The 22775-nt window shown below is 40.0% G+C and overlaps 1 protein-coding gene across 8 annotated transcripts in view; it reads right to left on the reverse strand.

Annotated features, from left to right (window-relative positions):
- Positions 1-1159: 1159 nt before the first annotated feature.
- MAP7D2 (MAP7 domain containing 2) overlaps positions 1160-22775 on the reverse strand; it is a 79008-nt gene continuing 57392 nt past the window's right edge. For 3 of the 8 annotated variants that reach the window (XM_072137962.1, XM_072137966.1, XM_072137969.1), the window contains 14 exons: positions 22223-22321; positions 19597-19707; positions 17205-17330; positions 15069-15220; positions 14090-14217; positions 12548-12771; positions 11819-11951; positions 11250-11454; positions 9963-10067; positions 9707-9760; positions 8350-8401; positions 7626-7815; positions 5445-5713; positions 1160-3294 (listed from right to left, as the gene is read on the reverse strand). In XM_072137962.1, coding sequence (XP_071994063.1) covers positions 5464-5713; positions 7626-7815; positions 8350-8401; positions 9707-9760; positions 9963-10067; positions 11250-11454; positions 11819-11951; positions 12548-12771; positions 14090-14217; positions 15069-15220; positions 17205-17330; positions 19597-19707; positions 22223-22321 — 1829 coding nt within the window. In that variant the 3' untranslated portion in view covers positions 1160-3294; positions 5445-5463. The remainder of the gene's footprint in view (positions 3295-5444; positions 5714-7625; positions 7816-8349; positions 8402-9706; positions 9761-9962; positions 10068-11249; positions 11455-11818; positions 11952-12547; positions 12772-14089; positions 14218-15068; positions 15221-17204; positions 17331-19596; positions 19708-22222; positions 22322-22775) is intronic. The other 5 variants (XM_072137961.1, XM_072137964.1, XM_072137963.1 and 2 more) reach the window with 5 other exon arrangements.

Consider the following 22775-nt stretch of genomic DNA (forward strand, 5'->3'; position numbering starts at 1 on the left):
AATGTAAGAACTGGTGGCCGATGACTCCCCAGATGCGGCATTGGTTTCCAGGGATGCGGAAAGTGTTCTGTAAAATTGCTAGAATGTAACCACAGCAATCATGGAACAATTTGAAATTCTTGGAAAGGGTAAGTAGGAAGTTAACAGGCACATGACCAAGTTTTTGCTGCTTTTGTGGGGGTTTTCTTTTAGGCATGTTGATTTGGAATGTGGTTTCCCTTTACTTACCGATCGTGTCTATTTACTGGACATTGGCCTGGATATTTTAAATTTATAATCTCCAGGCCATGGTGGACTTTGCTTTTGGTGGGACAATGGGGCCTGTGGCGCCTTTTTAGGTTCGCAGGATCATTAGGGGAAAAAAAAAATCCCTTTTAGTGAAGTCACTTTTGGCTTATGGCAAAACTTATCTTTTGTAGAACATTGTAACAAAGTAATGTTAATAAAGTTTAATCTCGGTTTTTGATAAGGTAATAAATAAAGGCCTTGGCCAATACATTTTCCACACCAGTGGTTGTCAGCATTATTTATTTGTAGGAAAGTTATTTTTGAATTATCTGTATGCCTTTATAATTAATCCCATGTGTGGAAGCTGGACCATCAGGAGGGTTCCTCATTGGATTATAGGCATCTATTAGATGCCTTGTGATTTAAATTTGGAGGGAAGAAAGTTTTCCCGTCTGAGGCTGTTGTCACCCAAGTTGAAGTCTGCCTGGGTGGCAAAAGTATGATTTGTAACGCACTGGGGCCAATGGTTTACTGTCACTGGGGAGTCTCCACTTCTGTCCCTCGGTGGCAGAGGATCATTGGCTCCCGGTGAAGAGGTCCCATGCCCAGGGATTTCTTTAAGTAGTGAAACTTTCTATGCACTTTTTCTAGAAGTGAAAAGAAAAATACTTGATCAATAGAGGAGATACTTGTTAGTTTGCTGCATAGAAAGTCTGGCGCCACAAAATTAAAATCAGCACAATATTGGTGACAGCTATTCGGCAATACTACTCACGGGGAGAAGACCGTCTCTTTTCATAAATCTCAATATGTTTGGTGTAACCAATACCCCCTTTTCAGGTCGTATCAATTCTCATGAATGGTCGAATGTATGTACAAAACAAGATTCTTAAAAAAATAAATAATTAATTAATAAAAAAATACAACATGCTGGTTTCAAAACAAAATTGTATTTCACTTTGATCTATACATGCTATACATGTCATGCCAATTATGAATCTACAATCTGTAATAAAATATCACATCTCAATGGACATTTGTAAAGTACAATATAACACATATAACCATCACGTGTTTAGGATTGACGCCAAGTCACAGAAACATGCTAAAGCTTTATTGCACATTTTTATTCAGCAAGATCGATACCAACAGCAAGGATATAACAGGGCGATGTGTGTTGCTATACGGAGACACCAGTCATGTTCTCTACTACAGATCAGTGAGTGACTTGTAGTATGATCATCCTGATGTTCTTATGTTTGATAGAGGAAACAAAATCAAATCCATCATTGTTCATAATCCATTTATCCTTATTGCTTATTCACCATGGAAATTGTCTATACGCATTAGCGGCGCCCTCTGTGGTCTCAGCGACCCAAGAAAATGGCAATCCCAAGACTATATGGGCCAAGTGGCAATAGTCATAACTGCTAGCTGCTTTGTTGCATGTACTAATGTTTGTTTTTCCTTAGCTTCAACACACATCCCACTTATCTTGAACACTTCAAGGAATTTCCCCATCACTTTTTCATGTACTGTGTCTATTTAAACAAATCCTAAAATAATATGTACAACCTAGTAACAATGAAGTTGTCCACATACAGAAAACATTACATTTACAATGTATGGCACTTCATCTTTATACAGGTTACATTCTCGTTAGTTTTATACATAAATCTGGGCAGTAACATTAGTATCTGTAATGCGCTGCTCAGTAAACCGGTCCTTACATAGTAGCGCTTAACCAGTCAAACTGTGCCGCCGCTATTCCTCAAATAACAGTATTTACAACCAAATCAATAGGCGTCATTTCGACCAACAAAATGAGCTTCTTATTAGTGACACAGGATAGAAAGGCTGTTACAGATCTGTCACTAGGATTCAGTAGCTCATTATCATTTATTTGCATATGAAATAGGCAATGCTAACTACATAAATACATTAGTAAAATAAAATTAAAACCTAGAATTCTGTGTTTGAATTGTACAAAAAAAAATTATTGGAATTCAGACTAGATTCTGGACCAATTTTTATAATTTACAATTTTTCAACGTCGAGTTGTGGTTGTTGTACAACATTAATAATACCATGACTTTCCAGAAAATGTCTATAGTCGCATGTGAAGTTAAATTTAGTAACTTCAAGAGTAGGGTTTCCTTCAAATGAGGAGAACTGTACGAGTCTTTAATTCTGCGTATTTAGAATGGAACACCCAGACCCACATGGTAATTGGTGGGACATTCAGTATATGGGAAGTTAAATGCTGTCTAAACAGGGCATACAGTTACCCTATGTGAAGCGGTTTCCATTATAGAAGATAACTGAGCTTTCAATCCATATCCAAGGAGAAATAACAGGATTTGGTACAAGCCTCCCATAATACCAATGGACTTTAGAGATTTTTTTAGAAACCTATGGTGGTCAACCTTTCTTCAAGTGAAATCTAAAGCTCTGTTATATTTGAGAAACAGTTGCCTTCGATTTCAATACTAAGTTATCAAAAGTTAGGGAAATAACCACTATTCAAGAGCGGGTGTAGATTTCCCAAACTATAGTCTTCTTTACAGGTCGATGTGATGGGTGATGTCTGTCTAGTACCAAACTCATTATCTGACAATGTAGTGTATGTTAACCTATTATTTTCACAATGTTCTGTAGTGTGAGCTTTGATATGTTCCACAATTATGGAAATGCATGTATTCCATTGTGTGTCTAGTTTCCAGCTGTAAAATGCTTATAAAAAAAACCTTAAAAAAAAATTATGCTTCCTGCAATAAAACCCAAAAGTACAGACAGACCAGGAACAGGAGAAAATCAATCGTACAACTAGTGACCCATTCTCATACCAAAGCCTAAATTCCATTAACTAGGAAGCTCAGATGTTTCTTAACATAAAACCATTACAGCTGCTGTAGCTTATTTTTGGCCAACACTTCTCTGAAAACAGTATAGATAAATAATTGCAGGGTAGGATATAATAAAATCCAGTATTTGGCTCTTGATGTTGAACTGCCTGCAGTGTTCATTGACCCAAAGCGCGTTTCTTGGCGAGTTACTTTGCAATATCTGTAGAAAGACAAAAAAAAAAATAAAAAAAAAATCTTGAACTATAAAACTAAAAAACACAAAACCTATAAATACTAATGGACCATTTACATATACATAAACATGCGCAATGCAATGCAAGGAGGACACAAATATTGAAAAGATGCTCAAAAGTCAGACAACACCAATAGAAAAAGGAGATGAGCATAAATTGTAATAAAAATGCAAAAATTTATTGAAGTCATTTTTTAAAAAATAGAACATAACAAAAGGGTAGTGTAGTTTTAGGTGCTGGAAAGCGAGCACACAATGGCTGACAAGGAAGTAGACAAATTTAAAGTGCTTAGTGCATAGCCAAAAGGTGCTAATTACATCACAGAAGCAGGTAATGTAGAAAAATATCACAATGCATAAACAAGGAGCGCACAGAGGGAAGTAATGACCTGTACCTGACCTGGTGGGTTTAGAGTATGAGGGCGCTGAGGAGAGGATGCTGCCCAGCACCTCCCTGACACGTGTTTCGTCCGGCAGGACTTTGTCAAGGGGTGGTGCTGGGAGGAGGCTGGAAGGTTTAAATGCTGTTGGCCGGCCAATCAGAAGAGACAAACTAATTACACACCTGAATGAGAGCGACGTGTGGAGCCGAGTCTCAGCGGAGCATGCTCGGCGGCATGGGCGGAGACACGAACCAGCATTTAAACCTTCCAGCCTCCTCCCAGCACCACCCCTTGACAAAGTCCTGCCGGACGAAACACGTGTCAGGGAGGTGCTGGGCAGCATCCTCTCCTCAGCGCCCTCATACTCTAAACCCACCAGGTCAGGTACAGGTCATTACTTCCCTCTGTGCGCTCCTTGTTTATGCATTGTGATATTTTTCTACATTACCTGCTTCTGTGATGTAATTAGCACCTTTTGGCTATGCACTAAGCACTTTAAATTTGTCTACTTCCTTGTCAGCCATTGTGTGCTCGCTTTCCAGCACCTAAAACTACACTACCCTTTTGTTATGTTCTATTTTTAAAAAAATGACTTCAATAAATTTTTGCATTTTTATTACAATTTATGCTCATCTCCTTTTTCTATTGGTGTTATAAAACTAAAAAAGTTTGGCGATTTCTTTTATACTGCATGCGTGTTAATCTATATTAGGTATAGAACAAAACCTCTGAAAAAGCAAGAGACTCTCTATAAACTGAATGCTTGATAATTACTGCAGAGCTACCCAGCACACCCAGATCAGACAACACTGTTCAGCCACAACATGGAGAATGGATTTGCCTGGTTCCTGTTCCATTTTTATTAGCTTTTGAGAACAGGTGTTGTACCTTTCATGGTTGCACACATGTGGTGATAAACGTGCCACAATGTAGGGCCTGCTTCACAGATTCAGGGGCACTTTTCTTTCTAGTCTCCATAGTTGCTGAGATTTCAGTTCCAGTACCTGACCATTATAATCCCCCTCCTCTGCTCTACAACCCCCTCTCATCCCCCAGATACTGGGACTGATATCTCAGGAACTGGGGAGACTAGAAAGAAAATCCATAGAGCCCCTGAATCGGTGCAGCAGTCTTTACATTGTGTTTCGTTCATCACCACACATTTGAAGTGGTGAAAGGATCGCCACTTTTAGTGGCGAGATTCTGTTTCATGGCCTCTTTTCCCTGGAACAAAGCCCTTCCGGCTGTACAGGAAAGAGTGGCTAGTCCCTTAAAAAAAAATTGCTACGGTTCACCTTCAAAGTAAGTGACCAGGGTGCTGCTGTGGCAAAACACCATGAGGCGGCTAGAGGACAGAATCAGCACTGTGTGTCCTAATTTATTTCAGAGACTGGCGTTTCGTAAACTGCTCAATCAGCCCAGTATATGCAACCAAAAAATACAGGACACTTCACCATATCATCCTGTAGAGGTTAAATTTGCAGGTGGTCAAACCAAATGTAGTCTTAATTTCTTGTACCGTAGTTTATTTAATTCAAGGTCAGACATTTTTACATGTTTACCTAGCAGTTTCACCCATAGAACTTGTATTTTTGTTCTTACACTCATTTTACATAAAGATATATAGATCAATATAAAAAGCCTGTACTAATGTAGCCAGGTCCTGTCTGAAATGAATTAAAAATTACATTGGTTAATGATTTGTAACGTATTCATAAATATTTTTTAACTCACCCATAGTAGTATGTGCAAATCAGCAGATAGTATTTAGTTTAGGTTCTTGACCTGGACTGCTAAATCCATCAATAAGATTTCTATTACAGTCATCAATATGTATGCCTTCACTGGCCATCTTGGAATAAGTGGCTTGGCCAGTGAAGTCCAGCAGGTCCTCTAAAGCTTTGGAATTACTAGTCCCATTTTGATCCAATGACATGCCAGGCATGTGGTCATTCAATGGTGAAAACTCTTGGATGGATATAAGTTCTTCCTTGGAAACAGGACTGTGGAGAAAAATATACATTTCCATTACCATAGAATATAAGTATTTTATTAGTATTAGTATGTTCTTGAAAATAAATGCTGTTGTATAATAATAGGACATGTAAATATAGATATCTGTTTGATGGAGTGTATGGGGATGCATGGGTTAAAAAATGCTGGTGACCTTGTTGAGTGGTCAATGTGGTATCATTGGATGGTGGATGGATGTGCTAGGATTATCTGAGAAAGCGATGACCATGTTGGGTGGTGGATGGATGTGCTAGCATTATCTGCTTCACTGGGCACCCTTGTTCATGTTCCCCTCTGGTCCCACCCAGGGTTGCAAGATGGCTCATACTGGACTGCCAAGGGACTAGTGAACATTACTCAACTTCTTGGGGAGGATGGGGAGGCTCTCTCTGTGGAGGCGATTAGATATTCTTTTGATGTTCCAGATAGGGAAGTCTTTCGTTGCCTACAGCTGAGGCATGCTTTTCTGGCTCAGTTCCCTCCGACAGACTGCTTTCTCCTCATTCCCACTGATTGGAATTCTACGCTCTCAGGGTCCCAGAGGCTTGGCATCTGTTGTCTATACCCACCTCCTCTCTGAGCAGTTGTAGGGTCCCCCTCTGCCAGTCAGTGCCCGATGGGAGGCTCTCATTCCTTTACTATCGGATGAAGACTGGGGGGCGGCCCAGGAGTCTCACATCTTGGTATCACCGGCAGCCAATAATAAACTAATTCAGTTGTTCATCATCCATCAATGCTAGTCAGACTGTTTCATATGCATAGATTGCAGAACTCTAGATGCCACAGATGTCATGTGGACAGGGCAGATTTCGTCCACCTAATATGGGCTTACAATTACATAGCCGGATTCTGGAGAGAAGTAGTTTCTCTGCTGTCTGATATCCGGAATAAACCGGTCCCTACCTCGCCGGCCCTTTGCCGGAATTACCCGGGAGGATGACTGGTCCCATTATGAAGCTATTTTCTTGAAGGAATCTCCGTTTTTGGCCCATAAGACCATTGCCATACGCTGGATGGCTGGTCGCTCTCCTACTGTCTCTCAGTGGAAGAAACTAGTTAATCTGACTATGCCTTACGAGAATATAGTTTACAAACACTGCGGATGCCCAGATAAGTTGTTATATCTGATGTACCTCAGCTAATGCTCCTTGTGTTGTGATATTGCACAGATTCATTTATGTGCCAATAAAGCGATTAAAAAAAAAAAAAAAAAAAAAAAAACATACCTTGAGAATGGTGTTGCTACACTGATGCAGGATCATATATCTTGGTTAATCCCTGTGCTGAGTGGTTTTGCTGAAAAAACAATTATACCATTCAGGACCTTGGGAAAGCTGGGACAGACTTTTAGGCCGTTTTTGGGCTGTTTTTAGTTGTGCATTTTCAGATCGTAAAAAATGCATGCATTTTTGACAGGTTTTACCAATTATCTTAATTAAAACGATCTGAAAACGCACAACTAAAAACTGCCCAAAAACGCCATGTGTGCCATCACCCTTATGGAGCTTGGAATTACAAATGGCTGAAAGTAATGCATGACTAAGCATTACTAGTCAAGCACTAAGCAACCTGAGCTGAATGACTCATACACAGCAGCTGGTGGATGGTGCAGCAATTGATTATTCTGTCTGTCAGGAAGAGAAATGCAGGAGATGATGATGCAATCAGAGAGAAAGTCTCTGCTATGAGAAGCGGGAAAGCAAGCGTCAGAGCAGACATAGAAGCCATATAGCATCATTATCATAATGTTATATCGGTTTTATCAGCAAAACCACTCAGCACAGGGATTAACCAAGATATGATGCTGCATCAGTGTAGCCACAGCATTGTCAAGGTATGTTGGCTTCATGGTAGGTTTCCTTTAATTGCTATTGTAACAATATAAGACAAGGCTTTGCGTACCTCACTTCCATTGACTGAACCTCATCAGTGGAGTCATCCAAGCTGTTACTTTTCACTTCCAGGACATCAAGATGAATGGTGCCCAGATTTGTCTTCAGTCCACTTGGGAACAGGTCCTGAGGCTTTGTTTCAATAATTGTAACAGTTGGTGCTTTAATTTCTTCATGTCCTGAAAATCCATTGAGATGACCTAGATGATAATAACATTGAGAAATACAAAGGTCAAATAGTCAATTTTTACCAAAAACCCTGTATCAACCAATGTTAGAAGGTAATAATTATTAAACCTTTTCAGTTTCTGTACATTATGGGACACCCTCAGGTAAATACGACCCAAAGATGCTCATTTGCCGTTTAACTTTTCTCAGAGAAATAGTCCTCACATCGGTCAAAAAGGAATACAAAAACATGGTGGAGACACTACTGTACAGATTGCATGGGTTATGGCACTGACAAAAAAAAAAAAACCCCACACCACATAACCTTACTATGGGTGGAATTAATGAGACCGCCCATCAGTTGTTTTTTTTTTTAAAACGAGATAACATATGGACGTGAAAAAAATGGATGCAGATGCAAGAAGAACTGCACATGTACATCACAGGTCCATGTTTTTTGCAGATGTTCACAGTCCGAATGATCCCCTGACAGCAGGAGTCTGCGGTGTTATTAGTTACTTGTAGTTAATGGAGTGGGATGGCCTCATACAAAAGCGTCGTCTTACCTTGTTTTTCATCCTTTTCTATACTTTCACTTTTTAAAGAAAGCTCTTCCTTCTGTAAAATAATGATAGGCCATGTATTAGAATCAGTAAACAGTTTCAGAAAAAGTAAAACCTGTCCATACGTAATGACCACAGACAAAAGGATTGCCATTTAAAATTAGGATTATAAAAGGTGCAGTCACATGTGACATTGAACACATGCATTCAATGTCACGTGTGACTGCACCATGCAAAGTACAAGCACTGCACCAAACATGGTCTACATCACACCAGTCATTTAACATTTTTGTTTTTCTGATTTTTACTCCTCATCTTCCAAAAAGCCAATTTACTGATTAATTGTAATAAATCCAAATCAAAGAAAAAAGCAGATACTGTGGTCCAAATTACATCATCTACATCGTTTATTTAATTCATCATACAGAGTGGTGTAAGGTGTGATTATTTTTTTTTGAAGGACCAGTTTATGTTTTCTTCACAACCATCTTAAGACCTGTACTACTTTTACATCACTTTGTATTACATTTTTTTTAAAGAATCGCAAAAGGTAAAAAAGCATCCAGTTATTAAAAATATTTGCCTCAAAGAAAACCATTTTTAAAAACACATTTAAGATTTCGTTTGTATATCTGTAAATGTGTTTTAAGGAAAGGGAAGGATTTGAACTGTCCGATGCACCTGTGTGACATCACATAACCAGGGGACAGTTTCTATCAATAGGAAGTAAAAAACGAAGCTTCCTGCTGAATGACAGCAAGCAGAGATCTAGAAAACAAGAAGGAACTGATGCATAAAATTGTGTAATTTTTCACAGACAATATCAAATATATGCTGTACATGGACAGCCCCTTTAATCGGGACCTCTAGTTTAAGGAGGGTGGGGCCAGATACAATCTAGAAATCCTTATTAATATATTGAAAGCCAAAACTAATAGTAGAGAGTGCCAAGGGAAAAAACTTCCAAATGTACTCTAAACTGGGGATCATCCTATAAAATCATGCATAGCATTAGAGTTGTTTAAAATTGTAAAATAATTGGAATATACAGAATTTACATGTCTATGTAGGGGAAATGCATATTGTAGTCATGCCCATGACATCACACACATTGGTAGTTAGAGGAAAATATGGCCAGCCAACTTCTTCCACACCAAGCTGTACTACAGTGCACAAAGCTAGGTCCATAAGGCAGTGGTTATACTCCTTTATGGACCTTGATTTGTGCACTGTAGTAGTACAGTCAGGTTGGAAATTGATAGAAATGGAATTTTGCAGTGTTGGAAGCATACAATTGTATGTGGTACAGCAATGAGATGGTATTAAGCTGCTTTTGAAATTAATATTCGGAGACACATACCTTGGGTTCTATGACCTCACTCTTCCTCGTTCTTTTCATGATTTCATCAATCCTCTGGGGACAGAACAAGTGAACTTGTTAATTTTTCCACACTGTGAACTACTAAATATACGTGAATCTATAATGGGAAATCATTCTGGAATTTTTGACCTACAAACAGAATGTTGGCCATTTATTTTAGGTGAATGTGAGACCCAACAAGGTCACATACAAACAGACATTGTAAGATCTCTAAAATACAGAAGATAAAATATACCTTTTTTCGCTCCAGACGTTCCTGCTCAATCTGCTGTATGATTTGTTCCCTCTCTATCCTCATGGCTTCTGCTGCTTCTTTTGCCTTCAGTTCAGCCTCTTCCTTCTAATGTGGTGCATTAGTGAATGTAACAGAGAAACAGCGTTGTAACTTGTGTTACTCTATAAAAACCATTACCTTTAACATGAAATAGAGGCCAGGCTATAAAATCTTCACCCTCTTCCAAGTGATCTAGGAATTCAATACTTTCTTGATATACAGACACAGAATTGTGATTATGTGTGGGAGTCTTGGGTGATTTTTAAGCTTTTAAAGGGAAAGTTAGTAGATTTGACCATATGAAGTTGCAAACAATGTTTGTTGGTGGCCATGTAGAGCTGCGTAGCCATACCCATGTGTATGCTGTAAGTAGTGACAGGACTGTGAAAAGTGAAGTTCTAAAGCGACCTTGTGACTCCTGCAAGGACTCTAGGTGGGTCTTTAAAGGGGTATTCTCGTCTGGGCATTCACATTCAGTTTGATAAATCTGCCATATATAAACATTTCTTCAATTAGAGGTTATTAAAAAAAATGTTCCTGTGTAAAGATAATTTCTCATAAATGTAGCCATGTTGTCCCTCAGAAACGAGATAGCTTCCTCGGATACGGCCACCTCTGCTGGAGGCATTGCAAAATAAACAAAAAGTTTTTGTATATGAAATGTCCCGGAGTTACTGCAGGTCCCACAGCCGTCCTGTGGTAATGATCGCTGAATCCAGGAGGTCAGGCAGGGCTCAATAGCAAATCTCTAGCCACCGCTGCCAGAGTGTGAGGTGGTCGTAACCGAGGAAGCTATCTCGTTTCTAAGGGACAACATGGCTATGTTTATGGGAAATTATCTTCACACAGGAACATTTTTTGTTAATAACATCCAATTGAAGAAATGTTTATATATGGAAAATTAGTGAAACTGAATGTGAATGCCCAGACGAGAATACCCCTTTATGCCTGAAAAGCGTTTTGCTCTCTGGACTAGGAGTATGCTCTATATTAGGATTTTGATTGGCTAAATACAGCAGTCACTCAAAGCAGAGGGGGAATGACTGTGAAACCGTTCATTACAAAAAGCAGAAAGCTCTTCAGGCTGTAAGACCTGCCTCACTTTTCACAATCCTTCTGCTACTTACTACACACACAAAGTTATGATTACATAAGGGCCTCTACACAACAATGTCTTCAGTTTGTTATGGTCAAAACTCATGACAGATTTACATCAATGCTATTTTTATGGGTTTCTCGCTCATTAACCTGTTTTTCCAAGTAAGCCTGCAATTCCTTTTCTTGCACTTCTTTCCGCAGGCATTCCTCTTCTGCTCTCGTCTTTGCCTCTTCCTCGGATTTCCTTCTGGCTTCCTCCTCCTCTTGTTTTTTCCTCTCAGCCAGAAGTCGTGCTTCTTCTGCCAAACGCCGCTTCTCTTCTTCTGCTTTCCTTTTTTCCTCCTCCCTCTTTTGCCTGTACATACACATACACATGTGAGACAAATACATTTAGAAGAGGAAACATGCTTTCATGAAGCACAGGGATGAAGAGGGAGGGGATTCCAAATGGAGTTGAGAGTTTTGAGATGAAGATAAAAAAAAAAAAAAAAAAAAAGAATGCCGTAGATGGCAAATATTGTGCAGATGTCGGATATGACACAAAATATTGATCCCTGTGAATATAGATTTTTTTTTTCTCCACCAATGACAAAATATCATACATACATTGAAAATCATGAAAATTCAAAATACAAGTTTCTGTTATCCACAACTAGCCTCTTGTATTAGAGCATGCACCATTAACATAAACAGAGCTCATAAGGTAACCACTGAGATACCTTTCTATTTCCTCGAGTTCACGTTTCTCCTGATCTTCCTGCTCTTTCAGTAGGCGGGCCTGACGTCTTTTCTCCGCTAGGATTTTTACTGCCTCATCTGCGTCAGTTGTACCTGCCATCATCTTACCGAAACCTTGGGCAGGAATAGAATATTCACAATAATAATGTTGTCTAGTGTTAAAGAGCAGAAGTTCTGACTTATACAGTGGGTTCAAGAGTGACAGACATATAACCCCTTTAAAAGTCCTGTATCATGAAGTAATCTTCTGTGCATAACAAGTTAGCTAGTAATAATCAATCCATAGGATAGAGAACAACAAGTTGATTGGTGAGGGTCCACTGCCGGACCTCAACAATCCAGAGAAAAGGGAACGTTATCACTAGTGGGAGGAGCAGCAGGACGAGCAAGTGTCCTGCTGCTCCATTTAATAGTATGGGAGTGTCTGAAATTGCCAAGAAAAGTTCTTGCTAACATGATACAAGGCAATTAAGTAAACTATATTGGGACCACATGCTGAGCCAGCTCACAAATAATTAAATCCACCTTAATACAAACGCTAATGAACATGCACCTACTTACATACAACTAGCTGTGAGCCCTACCGAGCCCTCAACCATCTCTATTCCCTGCTCAGAACAGGCTCATGGAAGAGGGTTATAAAACTGTACCCATAGGATTTTAAACATAAAGATACACTGTCCGTAACTTGTTAGGCGTTAAATACTGACTTTCATTTGCTTCTTTCTTCTCTCCCGGGGAAGCAGTTTTGTCAGGTTTAGCAGGTTCAGTCTTAGACTCCACTGGAGGTTCTTCTGTTTTAGGAGTTGTCTGATGTTTCTCAGTCTTCTTTTTTGGTGTATCCTGACTGGGACTAGATTTATACTTGGCAGGTGATGCTGGGTTTTGCTTGCTGCTCCTAGCCGGGGACTGGGAATAAGTTTTTGAAAGTGATCTACAAAATAAAATGTGAGATTGAAGTCAGAGTTCTCAGGTGTCTAAAGGCTGGAAAATTGTTTAAAAATCTTTTAATAACCTTGAAGGTGCTTTAGACTTTTTGATGCCAACATTTTTCTGTGTTAGGCTACATTCACACGGACGTATGAAAACGTCCGTATCCGTACCGTTTTTTTACGGGTTACATACGGCCACATTCATTTCAATGGACAATACGTCTAAACATTTAGGCTACATTCACACTACAGTATGGGGGACGTATATGCGACCGATAGACGTCCCCCATACACTTCTATGGGCTCGCAGCGCCCTAGGGGAGCGGTACGGTGCAGCACATGTCCTATCTTTTCCCGTATTACGGCGCCGCGGCCATAGATCGCTATGGAGAGGGGCGGGGGTGAGCTGCGCTGCCGTGTGCCCGCCGTGCTACAGTGCGGCGGGCTCACGGCAGTGTGAATTTAGCCCTATATTGCTGTTTTTGACACTGGAGCGTACTGTACCGTATACTAGCCGTATAAAAATATAGAGCTTGTCCTATTTTCTCCCGTATTTCAGTTCCATATGCCCTAGAAGTCTATGGGCACGTATAAAATATGGGTCACATACGTGCTGCATACGGATGAAAAACGTCACGTATATACGGCCTGTAAATACGGGACTGGAGAAGTCATACGCCTGTGTGAATGTAGCCTTAAACAGATTTCTATATCTACCCCAGTGTATACAAACCAAGAACTCTGTACACATCACAGTACAAAAAGCCGAGAGCCATGGTAAAGCCACAGAGAATCCAAAGTTAAGGGGATGATAGGTAGCAGAACTGGAAATCACTGTACGTGTGCGTTAGGAGCAGCAGGACTGAGAAATGCAGAAATGCATTTATATCCCCAGATTGTAGATGAAACGCAGCACAACCCCTCACTCCGAGTAACTGCTGCAGGATTGAAAACAGATTCCTACTACAGCAGCGACTCATAGCAGGGGGAGGGGCTGTGCTCAGTGAAGAGATATCGCACATCAATGCACCAGAGCTTTCCAAGTTCTCAAGTACAGCTTTATTACGGGAATATAAAAGGTACTTTTCACAGTCCTGCTGCTATTAACTAACACACCAAAAGATCTGAATTTGGGAGGAAGGGGGCGGGGTTCAAGCATTTACCAAAGGAAAAGTGTAAATGGATACGGACCTGTCCATTTTTTTTTTACATCTTAGAAGATCTAATCAAATAGTTCATTTAAGAAAATTAAAGAAAAAGAAGGTACAGATCGGTCTTTGGATCAAATGCAGCACATGCACATAGCGTCATTATTCATACTTTGGAGTTGCAGGAGATGATGATCTCTTGGACAGTGTTGCGGGAGACTCGGACCTCCGAACTGGGGTTCCTAAGGTGCAGGCAGGGACAGTAGTGGATAACCGTTTTTCTTTTTTCACCTTTTCTGGCTTTAATATTAAAACAAAAACAGAGTAAAAGATGTTTATAGAAATAGCTGAAATAAGAATACTTAAAGTCTTATAATGTTCATGAGATTAAGCATGGAGATAAAAGTTATCTCCTCTATTGCTATTATAATCAATTTAACGTTATTGTAAATGGCTTCCTATTGAACTTATACATAGCTAGAATAACGAAATAGAACAAACAGATATACAGTAATGGTACGTGGGGGGGGGGGGGGGGAGATCTGCATCCGGAGCTGCAAAACTACCGAAGGCCCCCAGATGATGCAGCTCTACAGTCATCATGGTTCCTTATCACAGACCACAACTGACCATACATGTAGGTCATATGCACTACCCATGACACTCAGAAGATTTCATATGTAAGGGACTGCCAGAACCAGCTGTATAATCAAAGGGATTTTGTGGGGCAATATGAAGCCTCGATAGGTGAAAGTATCCCAAACCAACCTAGGGCTGGCCTGCAACATGCACCCTGTGGCATGTTTTATCTTTCAAAGCCCAATACTAGTATGTGCTGAAAGGTGTATGGGATGGGTGAGATTACACGAGAGGATACCTACAGGTGGGAAGTAAAATTGCAGAGAGTTCTGGTCTATCATCATGTTGACAACAGTTTGCACCATTTTACTCTGTTTGACCTCAGTATATGCAGACTATTGCTGAATACGGCATAAACACATGTTGATCGTTGAGTACAACCTTTGCAATTATCGTTGGAGTAATTACTCAATTCCCTCTCAAAATAAATAAATAAATTAGGAATAGGTTCTCACAGAAGCTATTGAAGCATAAACAAGACAGAGGTTTGTGGTCAGAAGTGGATCACGTACTTGTTTTGCCTCTGGAGATGTAGGAGATTTCCTTCCTTCTGTTCCATTAGGGGACGTTAAGGTCTTTCTTCTGTCTGTGCTCCGTGCAGGTGAAGATTTGTAAGGAGATTTAAGAGGGCTAGCAGGGGCTACACGAGGACACACATGGAAGACTAAAAAGTTATAGTATAGAGGCAAGGAACAGAGGAACATATAGGAGGAAGTTCATAGAGGAAGAAAGAAAAAGGGAAATGCATGAATATATAATAAACAAACATAATTCAGTAACAAGCTGGATACTTTTACATGAATCACAATGCACCTTGATGTTTAGCCTATCGCCTAAAAGTCTTGATTAAACTGGACAAATGTAAGTGTGGAGCAATACCCACAGCCCGAACGAAGAGACCTTAAGAACAGTGGTTTGCATTATTTTCTTATCTGGAGAAGGCTGCCATTGTATGATGCAAACTGAAAACAAGACTCAAGTTAATTGAGTACAGTGTAAAGTTCGAACAGACCATAACATTTATTTTAAATGAGAATGGATTCCCTTTCTTGTGTTATGGAATGAGAACAAACAGGTTCAAATTAAAAGGGGCTCAATCTATCATCGCAATAAGCTCCTCTATTTATTTGGTGGGGCAAGAGGGCTTCTCTCGAACACAGTAGACAGATTGCTGTATTCTTTTATCGCTCCTATAAGCCAATGGTAAAGCAATGGCAAATCACCTCTTGGGTCACCCCCTTCATCCTCAGATTGTTAGCTCCTGCGAGCAGGGCCCTCTCTCCTTTTGTTCCATATGAACGTTTGTACATGTCCCCTGTGATATGTAAATGCTACAGAATATGATTGTGCTATATAAATATTATTAATGGTAATAGAGTAGACACGAATTCTTGGGAATCGTTTTATCACACGCTGGTGCACAAGTTCTGCCTGATCATCAGGAGGCTTAGGCTTCCTGATGGTGTGGCTGCCCCGCCATATACATGAATATTTCTAAGCCAGATCCTACCTGACGTACAAATATGTGCAGAATAAAATCTTTCACTCATTAAAGTTCACTGGCTGAAACAAGTGCCCAGGTGTGGTACAGGAACACTCCCCGTCCAGCCACGCCACGCCCTTTTTGCGTGGAATTGGCAAAGAGGGGATGGTAATCGAAATTGCTGGTGGTACGCTGGTGAAGGCTGCAGAGTATTTTGGCATAGAAGCCCTGATAAATGTCTCCCATTATCTCAGATCAGATTTACCTAAATATGACCATACACCAGCAATTATAAACAACACACAAGAACTGCTACAGAGAAGTGGATAGAATAGCACAAGTCATGGTTTTCGACTAGTTTTCGACATGGATACTAAGGCACCTTATGTGGTGCTGGTTTCAATTCCATCAAGTTTCTATTACTGGATTCATTAAAAATACAGAACTACAAATCTGGGACCCACTAAATTGTGAACAGAGCTTTGCAATGTTGAACTAAAAATATAGAAGAAAAAAAAAAACAAAAATAAATTTATAATGGAGGACATGTCCAGGAACTCAAATTAAAGAACGAAATGGAAAGTGAAAATGACTTGTTATTGTGATTTTGTCGGTGTATGAATTCCTGAGGTGTAGCTACTAGGAATGCAAAGGAATCAGTCACACAAGTGTCTGAGGGGGGCCCAAAGCTCCCCTATTAGATTACTAATGCCACACAATCTTAGTAGATAATCACATTTGAAAGCTTAACTACATTTTCATTGAAGGTGAAAGTAAGGGAATAGCTGTTCCTCAGTTCAAGAAGCTTGTAGCCTGGTAACGACTGCAAGAATTCCCAATAGTCTATATCTAATAAAAGCAAGGGTCAGGCTGGAACAAAGCCATATACTGTATAAAACAAGGAGATCCCCCAGTACATTGCACAGTATATTAAATAGAACCCCAAGTATAATTTGTCCATTAGAAAATGATCCCCATACAGCTCTTTAGACACGAAAATAAAAATATTATGGCTTTTGGAAGGCAGAGAGTGAAACCGCTAAACAAAAAAATGTTGTATTTGTTGCACATGTAGATTGTATACCAAGAATACATATGGTATATCATGAACATTAAAGCTAAACCACCTTTCTATATATTATACTCCGATTCCATCCCACATTACCTGACGTGGAATGACAGGTTTCGTTAAGCATGGCTGTACTCCTGCTTCTGGCTAAGGAAGAATGTGTTGGTGTGAGCAATCGAGTGACAAGGAAATTTTCCATAGGACTAAGGTACATGCGATGGGCTACAGGATGAAAGCAAAGTAATGAATGTTAAAACAAAAAAACAAAACAAAAAAAGCATGAAATTCAATGGGTTAAAACAAAATGATGAAAATTGAATGGAAAAAGAAGAAAAGTAACCGTAACAAATAAAACAATGACAGGTCTGCTCTCCACTAAGAGTCTCCAGTCACTATTAAAGACTTGCAGACTGTACAGGGATCTAATAGATTGGTATATAGGAGAAAACTTATGCACAGTCTGAAATATATCATCCATAGACCCTCCAACGTAAAACAAATCTAATTCTACCCAGAGATTGAACGAGGGCTTATTTCTAGCAAACGCGGTGCATTTAGCCCCCAGAAATGAGCGTCTTATTCAGCAAAGGTCGTGCTTAGTCGGCTGCTTATCCATATCCCAGCAGCGCACCTTATATTTGTAATTGGTCCAGAAAGATGTACTGCAGTTTTGGCACCTACACTCGCTGCTCCCCGCGATCAATCTTCTTTCCAGTCTGCAGCACAGCACCAAATAATAACAAGCACTGCGACACATTCGGCAATGAAAGACGCGTCCACTCTACTCTTCAAGGTCATATGTTACATGCCAAACACTGGAGCTAATGCAAATATCTAGTTACACGTGGATGGTGACAACGCATTAGGGAAAAGCAAGCTGAAATGTAACGGGTCTGGGACTATAGATCACACAGTCAGAAACACATACATTGTCTACAGTCGTAAAAAAGTTAAGCCCCTATGTAGTATTAACATTAATAGTCAAACCTACATTTATATACTGTGCGTCTACTGGGTGATGGGGGACTACATATACTAGTGAATCACAGGAGTCAAGACTATTTAGTTCTTCCATGTAAATCACTTAGGTTTATCAGTATGTCCCGGTTTTATCAGAGGGGATAATATTTCTCTTTGTTGAGAATGTAAACTTGGGGTTAGTAGTCTTATTCATCTTGGTTTTAGTTCATTGTGGTGGGTGAAGAATTTTTCAAATGCATTTTACAATTTCACTGCCGATTTTTAATATATAATGACCTTGGAAAGAGTCACCTTTCTAAATGCATTGCCTGCCATGCTCACATATAGACATTGCTTATTGCTTGTCGTTTTATACGTAACCTATATAACTTCCCTGATCCTTTACCACCTTCACTGGAGTTAGTCTGCAATGCTGGTCAAAGCATTGCTGTATTTTATTACATGGCGCCATCTAGGGTGTATACTCAAAATAACAACTCAAACCACGTTAAAATAAAACCATTGTACTATAAATATGAGGCAGGTTATTATATTTTCATGTTAACTGGAACCACTAGGTGAGCTGCGGGAAAGGGTACACTATCAATGGTATTTATTTTACAGTCAGTCAGTCAGTCTTTGTTAAAGTCGGATTTCCAGAGATATGGAAATTTTATTTATTAACATTCCCTCTAAGGTTCTGATCAATGAGACTTAATTATGTTTATTCCTTTAACATAAGGACTTATGGATTCCCATAAACAGACATAAGGGGTATTCTAGGACTATTTTATGTGATCAACGTTGCTTTTTAGAAAATAGAATAAAATAGAGTACACGCCCGCACCTCTTCACTATGCACTATATTGTAGCTGTACTTGGAATTGCAATTCAGTCCCATTATTATATATGGGCAGTCACAAGATTGTGAAGCAGCTGTCACAGAGATACTGTAGCCCCTTCAAACAGCGGATAGGCTAGGGTACTGCGTGATGTGTGTTGTGCCATTTCTGGCCACTTCATTCATGTTTTATTGATATTCTTTAAATTATATGACAACCATGCTTTTCTGGTATTTTAAGGCTATATACTGTAGGTTCTGAATTGCTCATTAAAGTGCGGTCTGTTATTATCCAGTTTCATATGGATCCCCGGTGTATATAGTAATAAATTCATGATTAAGGCTGCCATGGAATGATCACTCTGCTGTGCACTGAACTGAACTGTGCATCATATCATTATTATGCACAGAGTTCTTGTTTCACAGATATGCAGCAGAGCTGACACTCTGCTGTGTATTGAGGAAATATGAACTCCTTGCATCATGTATCAATATTAAACACAGAGTTCAGCTCACAGCAGAGCGATCAGTCCGTGGCACGACACTTGGACGAATGTGAAACCAAGCCAGGAAAAAAGCCCAAAAAATCCAGATATGATGCAGTGATGAAACTTAAGAAAGCTGGAAGATACAAGGAAAGGGTGAAGCAGCGAGGGAAGGTGGACAGGGGAGAGACATTACACTTGCCTCGATCAGGGGAATGTGTGATTGCAGCGGTGGAAGCGGAGAGCCTCTTACTGATTGGCGAGTCCACGTGCCTCTGTAGACTCATTGTAGAAGAGGACAGTTTGTCACAGGCTGCAGAGAAATGTACCAGACATTGATATAAGTAGTTTATAAAGTTCAACAAACTTCTTTGTTTCTTCTAGTGAATAAAATGACCAATACACTCCTATTTACTCAACTAGCAACAGCCCCAAAGCAAAGACATTATGCTACACAGATCGCCAATTTGTTTTACACATTTTGTTACCAGTAGGAGGCGCTCATCCAAGCTACAGACCATTGTGCTCAAGTGCGGAGGCAATGTATGCATGAGATTGAGGAACTTTTCTCTAAATTGCAGATGACTTGAATACTATATTTTGTTCTCACTCCTCAATTGTCTGTTGCCACTACTAGGGGGTGTAATTAATCCTTTTTGGCATAATGCTTGTCTCCTGACTCTTCAGGTTCATTTATAAACCTATATAATATACACTCACCGGCCACTTTATTAGGTACACCTGTCCAACTGCTCGTTAACACTTAATTTCTAATCAGCCAATCACATGGCGGCATTTAGGCATGTAGACATGGTCAAGACAATCTCCTGCAGTTCAAACCGAGCATCAGTATGGGGAAGAAAGGCGATTTGAGTGCCTTTGAACGTGGCATGGTTGTTGGTGCCAGAAGGGCTGGTCTGAGTATTTCAGAAACTGCTGCTCTACTGGGATTTTCACACACAACCATCTCTAGGGTTTACAGAGAATGGTCCGAAAAAGAAAAAAAAAAAAAACATTCAGTGAGCGGCAGTTCTGTGGGCGGAAATGCCTTGTTGATGCCAGAGGTCAGAGGAGAATGGGAAGACTGGTTCGAGCTGATAGAAAGGCAACAGTGACTCAAATCGCCACCTGTTACAACCAAGGTAGGCAGAAGAGCATCTCTGAACGCACAGTACGTCGAACTTTGAGGCAGATGGGCTACAGCAGCAGAAGACCACACCGGGTGCCACTCCTTTCAGCTAAGAACAGGAAACTGAGGCTACAATTTGCTCAAGCCCATCGAAATTGGACAGTAGAAGATTGGAAAAACATTGCCTGGTCTGATGAGTCTCGATTTCTGCTGCGAAAATTCGGATGGTAGGGTCAGAATTTGGCGTCAACAACATGAAAGCATGGATCCATCCTGCCTTGTATCAACGGTTCAGGCTGGTGGTGGTCGTGTCATGGTGTGGGGAATATTTTCTTAGCACTCTTTGGGCCCCTTGGTACCAATTGAGCATCGTTGCAACGCCACAGCCTACCTGAGTATTGTTGCTGACCATGTCCATCCCATTATGACCACAATGTACCCAACATCTGATGGCTACTTTCAGCCGGATAATGCTCATGTCATAAAGCTGGAATCATTTCAGACTGGTTTCTTGAACATGACAATGAGTTCACTGTACTCAAATGGCCTCCACAGTCACCAGATCTCAATGCAATAGAGCATCTTTGGGATGTGGTGGAACGGGAGATTTGCATCATGGATGTGCAGCCGACAAATCTGCGGCAACTGTGTGATGCCATCATGTCAATATGGACCAAAATCTCTGAGGAATGCTTCCAGCACCTTGTTGAATCTATGCCACGAAGAATTGAGGCAGTTCTGAAGGGAAAAGGGGGTCCAACCCGTTACTAGCATGGTGTACCTAATAAAGTGGCCGGTGAGTGTATACCTATAGCATTAATCTATACTAATCTGTGAAAGTTAGCTCTTGTATACTATATACCATATATTCTGATACACTGATATTACAGCTGTATATTTTTTAACAACAGCAAGTTCTGGTGTAGTATAGCTGTAAGCATTGTAAATCAAGCAAAAATTAATAAATCTGCAGTACAAAGTCAATGGCGCAAAGCCTTACATGCTGTGGAAAGAGATTTTTTTAAGGTAAAAGCACAATAAACAGGAGATTTGGGCTGGATACAACATACTGGATTGTGTACCACTGATGAGCTTGCTGCGTTATTCCCTAGATAATGTACTGGGGGAAGGGGGATTATGACTAGGCAGAAAATCCTGGCACGGTTAATGAATACAAAATTCAGCCAAGACCAGGGTATAATATAATATGGGCATCAGCTCACATCTTATTTGCAATTTGCTATAGGATACTTTATTAATGGCACCGATAATCCCCATCTTCCATCATCGGGAAATTTTGCGCAACTTTGATAGTTAGCACCATCCAAGTGTATTCCACTATATCAGGGTGGGGCTGACCCCATGATGTGCATTTTGGGTGGTCCTAAAGGTTGATATTGTGCCCTCTTTCAAGTCTGTTAGGACATTTTACATATACTTTATATGAATAAATGAAGTTCAAAACTTTGTCAAAATAAAGTGCGTATTGGTGATGGTGAGCATGATATGGGATGTATTACAGGACAGTATGAAACTGGGCGTCATGCACCATGTTCTGGATCCACGTGGAAACACAAACTGATGTACAATGACACAGGACATTGAGTCTGCCGTATTAGGGTACACAGCTGATTGTGATGGAGTTAATGTGACTGGAACACTTAAAGACACAGCATTACTGTGCCCCTTATAGAAATACCATTGGAGGACTCGTCGGCATCGGCAGAGGTCACAGGCTCAGTATCTGGGGTGTTGGTACTTATATCTAGCACAGGGGGTTGGGGGATTTCTGATTCACCTGCACAGCACAAAACCAGAGTAAAACAACAAAAGGATAAATAATACAATTCCATAGTAAATTAAAATGATAAAAATAATAATATAGTAACAAAGAGGTTAATTAGTCCATCTGCAGTCAAGTCACTTTGTGAGAGAGAACAGTGTAGCAGTGAAATGGTTAACATTTTAAAGGCCTATCTTAAATGAGCGCATTACATCATCTCTATTTTTGCACCGTCAGATCCCCCCCACCCACAGAAAACTGAGCAACTAGTGACTGGCGCCTTTAAGAGCATTAACACAATGTTGCCCAGAGACATCTATTCTTAGCAGTAGCCACTATATAGAAATGGTTCTAAATCAACAGCAATTAATGATGGTAGTAAAAATCCTACTAAAAGATACAATACACAATATAGAAACAATGCAAACACAAAGCAAAAACCGAATAATATGAACACATATCCAACCCC

Source organism: Engystomops pustulosus, chromosome 2, assembly GCF_040894005.1.
Source record: "Engystomops pustulosus chromosome 2, aEngPut4.maternal, whole genome shotgun sequence".
NCBI lineage: Eukaryota > Metazoa > Chordata > Amphibia > Anura > Leptodactylidae > Engystomops > Engystomops pustulosus.